This window comes from Macrotis lagotis, chromosome 1, assembly GCF_037893015.1.
Source record: "Macrotis lagotis isolate mMagLag1 chromosome 1, bilby.v1.9.chrom.fasta, whole genome shotgun sequence".
Classification (NCBI taxonomy): domain Eukaryota; kingdom Metazoa; phylum Chordata; class Mammalia; order Peramelemorphia; family Peramelidae; genus Macrotis; species Macrotis lagotis.
Window position 1 is genome coordinate 360,978,654 of NC_133658.1, and position 9,178 is coordinate 360,987,831.

General features: G+C 36.8%; 1 protein-coding gene across 6 annotated transcripts in view; it reads left to right on the plus strand.

Annotated features, from left to right (window-relative positions):
* The window catches only part of RASGEF1C (RasGEF domain family member 1C), a 156,881-nt gene extending 148,758 nt beyond the window's left edge, over positions 1-8,123 (plus strand). For all 6 annotated transcript variants that reach the window (XM_074212219.1, XM_074212218.1, XM_074212221.1 and 3 more), the window contains one exon: positions 32-8,123. In XM_074212219.1, coding sequence (XP_074068320.1) covers positions 32-56 — 25 coding nt within the window. In that variant the 3' untranslated portion in view covers positions 57-8,123. The remainder of the gene's footprint in view (positions 1-31) is intronic.
* The last annotated feature ends 1,055 nt before the right edge of the window (positions 8,124-9,178 follow it).

A 9,178-nucleotide genomic window follows, 5' to 3' on the forward strand; every position in this document is an offset into this window, starting at 1 on the left:
CATCTTTGTCTATAAATGTTTCAAATTGCAGATCTACTATTTTAGGAAAGACTTGAAGAACAAGGAATTGACAAAATAGGAGATGAAAAAAACAGATAAAATACTTTGCACTACTGATTCCAAAGATGCCTATTGGGGATTTAGGTGTCAATTTTTTTTTTTTGATGAACCACAAAACATGATGAACTGCATTCTCTGCTGAAATTGACGGCATTCTGCACAATTCTCTTTTTTCTAAATGCTTATATCCTGGAAACAACACGGCTGTCACTCACACCCAGGGGTATCAAGACTTCCTGGGTTGATGGTTCCCTTGTCTCTGAAGACAGAGTCATGCCATGGTGCTACCCCAAAGCTTTGCAAAGTTCACATGATCAAATGGAAACAAAAAAGCCTATAGTAGGTGCTTCAAGAAGCAGCTTCTAAGTGTGTTCCCAGGACCATGAAATGTCATTGTGTCTAACTGTTCAGTCTTGAATGAAAATTTTGTCTTCCAATAGGATAGCCTGGTTGGGTAACGAGTGCATTGTAGTCGAATACACCAACTACCAGGACAAAGGGCCTGAGGAGCCTTGATATCACAAACACAATATCACAGGAACTGTTCATTCATGGCTTCCTTCCTTAATCATTGCTTTTCTTTCTGGAACTCAAAGCAGAGAGTTGGCTGAGCATAAAACAATATTGGCTGCATCAATTGTACCTTCAGCTTCTGCTGATGAAGCACATTGCTCTGAGAGATGGGTTTTCCTCTAATTAAGGCATTTGGGTCATTCCCTGGTTCTTCTGATGCTAAGAAATCTCTTCTGTGACATATGATGAAATAAAACTGTGTGAAACAGGTCAGAGGGACAAACTTGATTTCACTTAGTAGATAACTCATAGGTTAAAATTAGTGGAGTTTAGTTCTGATGTGACACCTGCTGTTTAAAATATATATATTTATCCCCTGGATCTGAGAGAACTTGGTATAAATACCCATAATATCATCAAGTTAGTATCTCAGGGGTCCTAGACCATCATTGTTATTGAAGATGGGAATAGAATGTGCTTACCATTTCCTCTCTATAAGGGTTCATGTTGTATAGATCATAACAAGCGCCAAACAATCATGCACTTACAAGAAATAAATGGAGTACCATCCTGAGATGTAGTTAATATATCTGCCACATTCAATCCTGTGCTACACTAATAATCCATGTCTGTGTTATTTTTGTCCCATGGAATATAAAGCATCATTCTGTGCCTGGGGAAATAAACAGTCCACAGAACAACTGAACCCATCACTTTGGCCATTTTAATGATCAATAAGACTTCATCAAATAGAATTAGCCTAGATGATGTCCAGTCAATTAGAAACAGCCATGTTCAGAGGTTGCCTTTGGGATTAGACAAACATAAGTCCATGTTTCTTGGAAATTTTGGTTAAAATATCAAGTGAAATAGAATCATTTTGATTATGATGCTGTAATGAACTGGTTGAAAGTCTGGATCTATCCAGGCGGCTAAATATTAGCCTTTGCCTCTGATGAGAATTTGTCCAGAACAAGGAACATAGGGTAGGAGCCCTGTGTTTTCATGGAAGTTTTAGTAGTATGTTCAAATATCATTTACATCCATAAATTTCTGGCCATTTTTGTCATCCCATTAATGAAAACCACAGGATGCCTAAAACCCTACTATGCTAATCATTGGCAGTTTGGGGGAATGAATTTCTCCATAGCATCCTGGCCAGTCTGATCTTGAATAAATCCATTTGAAGAATCCCTAGGCAGTTGGCAATGCCAGGTCTCCAGTCTTGGGCTTCCTTGTCTATGTAGACATTTAACAAAAGCCAACATTCAATCTTGTAATCTTTATTTAGCCAGGATAAAACTAAACTGTCAGAGGCTCTAGAAGTAACCTATTTGTGGTTCTTTTGGAGTTGACCTGGGCCTGTGACCTACTCCTGGAATATCCCCCCAAAAGACTCAGCTCTAGGAATACTTGTCTTGGGAATAACAGGATCTCCTCTGGTGCAATGCCAGTTGAAATTAGTACTTAGTTGTCACCTAATCCCAGGCCTACAGTTTCTCTAGTAAGGATCCCAATGTCAGATTGTCACCCAATCAGGTGTTTCCATTCATTCTGAGATTTAACTTAATAAGCTTACAATAGGAATGGTCTCCTTTAGGTAGACAAAGAGTCAGCATAGATCCTAAAAGGGAATATATTTCAAGATAATGAATGATTATTTCATTTATAACAGTTTGTTCATTATAGAGTCCCTTAACTAGGTGTACATGGTATTACTAGGTCAAACTTCCCAAGCAACAGAACTGGGCTCCCCTCTCTGGGGACTTAGATAAGATAGGTAAAATTATCAAAAGGTCTCTTAGCTGGAAGACCATATTGTGCAGAATGAAAAGCATTTCTCCTCTCCACTCCAGGCAACATGGGAAATGAATGATATGTCATAATATTGCATTGGCTAGGTAAACAAGAAACTGCAAAATGATGAACTTTATGCATTTACACCAAAATCCTCAAGTATACCCCACACAGATCCATGCAGAATCAGCTTAGGACTTTAAGCCAAGTCATTAATTTCCCTGCTTTATTGACCTTTTTTTTCCCATTATACCAATCTATACTAATTTCAGCATTCCATGTGCAGTTTTAGAAGACACTACTGCAATCTCCTAGTCCCTTATTCTGGTATAGATATGTATCAAACTGTAGCTGTTGATAGCTAAATACCATTCATGTGCAAATTAAATGGCTAGTTATTCATATTTCCCATCCTACTACAGCAAAACATACATTCACACAGGTCAACAGAACTAGTGGATGCTTATCTAACTGTATTATTGAGAGTTTTTGTCTGTGAAAAACACCTAACACTGAACCTGTCTTCCAGAACAAAGAGAATCTAGGCATGTGCAGCTCCGTAGTATACATCCTAGAGCTCTGGGGAAAGGAAGAGCTTTCCTGAAACCATAGCATGAATTATTCACATGTTCTTCACAGCCTGGTCTGCAGAGTGAATATGATAAAATGAGCCTTCGAGACTTCTCTCTGGGAAAAATGCCAGGAGCCCTTCCCCTCTCCAGGGGGCACAGCAGGCAGTTGTGTGGCTCCTTGATGCCCATACGTTGCCTTCCAACAAAAGCAAGGCGCTTTCCACAAAGAACACAGATTCCGCAGGTGGCTGCTGAACATTGAATAACAGTTCCAGGTGGTCAGTGGCTTAGCTCCAAGCACAGAGCGATGGTTCCATACCCATTATGCCTGTATATATATTGAACATGAGAATTAGATACAGGGTTCCTTCTCTCCCTTTCTGTGACATGTCAGAGGAAGGGGGTTAATAATGAGCTTAATTCACTTTAAAAAAAAAAAGGATTCAGGTCTTTATTAATGCTCACTTACCTGTAACAGGATTTTGTTGTAAATATGTTGTTTTAATATATTAAAAAAACACATACACAAATGTTGGTTTGTACATGATTATCAAACCAGTCAAAGATGTGTCTCAGATTTCTGAATGTCTAACTGGTCAACACCAAGGCACTTGTGATATTTTTGTCTCTCTCTCTTAAAAGGAAGACAGTTCATAATAGACAATTGGGAAAAAACTATAGTTACTAGCACCATTGATAGGCTAGGGATAGGGACTAGACCTGTGATTCCATCAATATAGGAAATCCCTGGGTGAGGAAATATTCTCTTTACCAGTGTAAGTTGACACCTTCTCTGCAATGAATCATCTTAGAGAATTGAGAAAAATGCTGAGGGCTTGTGACTTGCCAAGGTTAACATGGCCAGTTTGCATCAGAGACAAGACAGGTCTTCTTGAATCTTAGGATTATTATCTGTCCAATATTCCAAGTTATCTCTCACCATTAAGCAACAACAACAACAACAAACAACAACAAAAATTGACCAGATGAGTTGCAGGCATTACTTATGGTACAAAATCATTTCACTTTCAGAATTTCCTTTGGGAAATTTTCCTTGTTACCTCCCTCTGTAAAAGCAGAAGAAATGGTAGGGTGGGTTCACTAGTAGTCATAAATCAATCTGTTAGCCCAAATATTTTTGGGAGGGTAAAGATACCTACTTTGAGTTTCTCTAAGTTTCAAGTACAGAATGAAACTCTTTTTTAAAATTTTATAAATCCTTCTTCAGCTTTTGTTTAACCCAAGTAGTCTTCTGAAGCAATGGACAGCATCACAGAATTTTTAGACCTGGAAAGGCTTATATTTTTATCTAGGCAAATCCTACTTTTTGACAAAAGAGGAACTTAAAGTACTGTAAAGTGAAGTGATTTGGTCAATGGTAGCTTGTCAATGGATAAGAATCAGTACTAGAAGTCAGGTGTCCTATTCCTAATCCACAATTGTTTCCACTATATTTTGCTACATCCCAAACAAAAGCAACTTTTTCCAGAGATATTTTCCCTTCACTGTTAGAAATAACAAGCTGTGTACATATATGTTCAGTGAAATTCTGCACTTGGATTCCAGAATTCACCAAATTTGGGGTGCAGATAATTCATATGGAATAGGTTAAATGAAATTCTCAGAATCAGTCTCCTATTGGACATCTTCCTATGATGAGAGGTCACCTAGCTTTACTGTCCAGAGAGGTAAGCTAGTGCCTTTATTGAGCAATTTGGATGGGATAATCTTTAAGGTATCTTCCAACTGGACAACTATGATTCTGGGATCCTTCCTGAGTCACTCTGACCTTTGAGTTGTAAAATCAGAGCAAAACACTAAGCCACAGAAAGTTGCTTAGACTTGGGTAAAGCTAATATTCTTCTCCATCAAGAACAAATCAATGAAGATCTTAGCCAAAAACCCTATAGGACCTTTCTGTCTATCTTGCTGCTAGTTTGATTTCTGTGTGTTGTTCTTATTCAGTAGTTTCAATTATGCCTGACTCTTCATGACCGCCCCCCCATTTGGGATTTTTTTTTTCCAAAAAATATGAACTGGTTTGCCTTTTTCTTCTCCAGTTCATTTTATAAATGAGGAAACTGAGGCAAACAGGGTTAAGTGACTTGCCCAGGGTCATACAGCTAGTTTCTGAGGTCAGATTTGAACCCAGGTCCAATAATCTAGCCACTGAGTCATCTAGCTGCTTCTGTGCTTAGGCTCCATAAAGCAGTCTCTAAGAGGCAGTATGGCAAGGAGAGCTTACAATCTAGAAGGTCTAAGTTCAAGTCTTGACTCTAATTCATACTGATTTATGGGACCCCAAGAGAATCACTTTTTTTAATGCCCCAGGTGACCAAACATCTACAACTAAGTCAAGAGTTGCCCATTTTTAATATAGAAGACAGTTCTAAACTGAAAGTTTCCTTCTTTAATGAAACCAAAAAATATCAACATTCAGAAAATAATTCTTTTTTTCTTCTCTATATTTTTGTTTGTTTGGTTTGGTCATCCATTCATTTTTTGGTGCCTGGCTCATGGTTGGGTGTTCAATATTGTTTATTGAAATTGAACTGAATTCCCATACAGATATTTTACAGTTGCATCTTGGCAGATAGGCTCCTAGACATCCTAAGATATGCAGCAGTTAAAAAATAATCTCTATGTTGACTATCCAATCGTTATCTGGACTATAGTATTTTGAGTGACTGTATTTTTAAAGTAGCAAGTGTGATCCTCTTAAAGCCTGATGACAGCAGACAGTATGTTGTGTTGCAAAGAGGGTAAAATTCCAAGTCAGAAAACCTGAGTTTGAATCCTGGTGTTGCCACTTCCTAGCCTTGTGACCACAGGATCTGAGCCTCAGTTTCTTCATCTGTAAAGTTAACATAGTACTTTTACTACCTACCTCACAGGGTTGTTGTGAGGATCAAATGAGATAATAGATGTATAGGTGTTCTATAGTTGTAACATACTATAAAAATATCAACTGTTATTCTTTTTATAAGATTGTTTCAGCCCTACAATGTAGGACATGAAACAAGTCATCCACCTTAAGTTCTAACCTTTCACAAATCTTTCACAAAGAAACTAACGTATGTGGTACTTTGTTGATGGTGTTTTGTCAACATAATAAAAAGTTTGGGAAAGGAACATGCCCCTTGATAATTAGTTCTCTAGGCTTCAGATTCCTCTTCTGTAAAATGAAGGGGTTGGATTTTCTTGACCTCTGAGGTTCTTTCCAACTCTAGAACAATGATCCTAGAATCTGAAGCTTTGTTCTTAATTGACTTTCAGGGCCCACCATTGCTCTCCTGAATACATATGTTAAACAGCCATTATTATAAAGACAATCATGGTTAAATGCAGTGTAAAAGTCCGGTTCTTTGTATCTGAAAATGTACATTCAATCTGTAACCTGAAAGGGACTTCTTCGGGGCTCTTATTCTCTTAAGATGCACTGGAGTCTCAGAGCTTCCATTGATTTCAGGTAGATGAATGAGAGAATTTGAACAAGATTTCAAAACTGTTCTTAGATGTCCTAAAGGATTGGGCCTATTTCCATTTAGAGAAATTCTTGCAGATTTTCTATTACTGTAAATTCATAACCCTAAGACTCAGTCAGGACAAAGACCAAAAGCAGTCATGTTATCTGCATCTATTTTTCTCAACTTCAGCTTACTCAGTTGTGAAGTGTTATCTGAAAATATGGCTGACCTCTTTTAAAGTTGGAAGGGGAAAACCCCAAATTGGCTTTTCTTTTGCAGAATTCTGAGGATTATGTCTTGATTCTTACATAGTAAGGTATGTTAGAGCTGTGAAATAATGATGTGAGAACTTCATTTGTCCAGTAAAGAAACCTATCTTTAGCAATATTTGATCAACTCATTACAGCTTGATGGCATAACATCTAATCCTATGTTTCATATTAGAACTTGGGTAATATTCTTCTAATCCTATGTTTCATATTAGAACTTGGGTAACATTCTGAAAGACTATATTTATGTTTGCAAAGTCTCTAAATGTTTGTCTTAATACCTTTCCTATAATTTGTCTACAGTTTCATTAACAAAACAAATGTTTTGAGTATGGGGAGACACACTGTGTTCATCATTTGGGGACCAGGATAGCTAAATATTAAAAAAAAAATCATAACCAGGTGGAAGACCACCAGGTAAAGAGTTTTTTGCTGGGATTTTTTTTTTTGGCTACAGTAACTCATTCAATTGATTAATTTACTAAAGAAGGATAATGATCTGCATTTGATGAGAAGAGTACTCAAGTGGATGAAACCATGGACAAAATAGTTAAGCCTGAGTGATAGAAGAAGCAAAGGTTTTAAATCTTTCCTAAACACACACACACACACACACACACACACACACACACAAAGGAAGTTTTTTCCCAAAAGTTTGTCTTAAAATTTTTCTTTATTGAGGGATGCTGGTTCATACCTGTCATCCTAGCTATCTAGAAGCTGAGGCTGGTGGATCTCTTGGGTTGATGTGTTCTGAACTGTGGTGAGCTATGCCAATTGAGTGTCCACACTAAGTTCCTCATTAATATGGTGAACCACCAGGTCACCTAAGGAGTCAGGGCAGAAATGGAACAGGTTCCCTATTGATCAATAGTGGGACTGAGCTCATGAACAGCCCCTGATACTTCTTGCCTGGGCAAGATAGAGATACTCCATCTTTTAAAAAAATGTTTTTTTAGTTCCATGACGTTACCCATTTTCAGTTGAACTTTAAGCTATTGTGTAATAGTGTTCATTGTCTCATGCGATAACTGATATTTGATTTATTGTGTGTCCAGATAGCTATAAAATTCCTTTGAAAGTGGGCTCATTTTATGACTGTACATAGCTTCTAACAAGCTCCAATAGTGATAAGCCTCCTGTATTCTTCATTAACCCAGCAATAATAGTGTAGTCACTGATACATTTTTAGTTTATTGTAAAATGTGTCTAACTTGCAACCACCATTGGAGTGTCTGCTCCATTCTGATGCCTTTCCTACAATCTTGGTTAAATGATCATAGAATTTTTTTCTGCAGTCATGTCAAGCTAGTCTATCTATGTATACATAGTTTGTATATTTAAAAAATAATTTATACTGTGTTTTAACAGTTTGCCTGAACTGTCTCTGGTTTCTAAATTTTGTAATGTGTTCGTCAAATAAAAAATAGCACTGAAATTGTGTGGATGCTACTTACTTCCTGGTTTGAAGTGTTATCTTATTATTGAGTGAAATTTATAACTTTGGCGCAGAAGAAAGGACAGGGGCCTAATACCTTTCTCTGATATTCATCAGCTGACTTCCCTTAAGAAGAAAGTACAAATTCAACAAATTACAAATTATGCTAAGTAAAACAAAGGCCTCAATATATTAAGCAACTTCCAAAGTAATAACAGCTGACATTTGTATGGTGCTTTATGGTTATATACATCCAACTAGATCCTCACAATGACCCTATGAGTTAATAGTGAAAATATTATCACCATTTTGCAGATAAATAAACTGAGAAATTAAGTGATACATCCAAAATCACCATGGCTAGTGAGTAATTCATTTTTTAAAATTAAGTATTTTATTTATTTTTCCAACTACATGTATTGGTAGTTTTTAACAATCTTGTTTTGCAAGGTTTTGAGTTTTACATTTTTCCTCTCTCCTCTCCCTCCCCTTCTCCAAGTGACAGAAAGCAATCTAATATATACTGTACATATAAAACTATGCTAAACATAGAGCCATATCAATCCTGTTGTGAAAGAAGAATCAAATCCAAATGGAAAAAAGCATTAGAGAGAATAAAAGATATAATATATAAGACAACATTTAAAAATTGAAGATAGTAAACTTTGGTCTACATTTGAACCTCCACAGTTCCTTCTCTGGATATGGATGGTATTTCTATCACAAGTCTTTTAGAATTATCTTTGATTATTATCCTCTGCTTTCATTTGTACCATTTATGAAATATGACAATATCTACTGTCATAATCCAGAAGGCATATAAAAATATTCATTTCATGACCAGACTGCCTGTGAATATGTTGTTCTTAAAGATAGCATTGAAATTGCAGCCCTTGGAATACAATTTCCTTTATACTTCACTCCAGTGCCATCTTTTTCATGAAGCTTTCCCTGATCCCCTTTCCTCCAAAAATTCAATTTTATATTGATCCTTTATATACCAATATTTGTCTGGGCTTATTCTTCCAACCCCAACTGTACTATCAGACTAGGCCCTGAGGT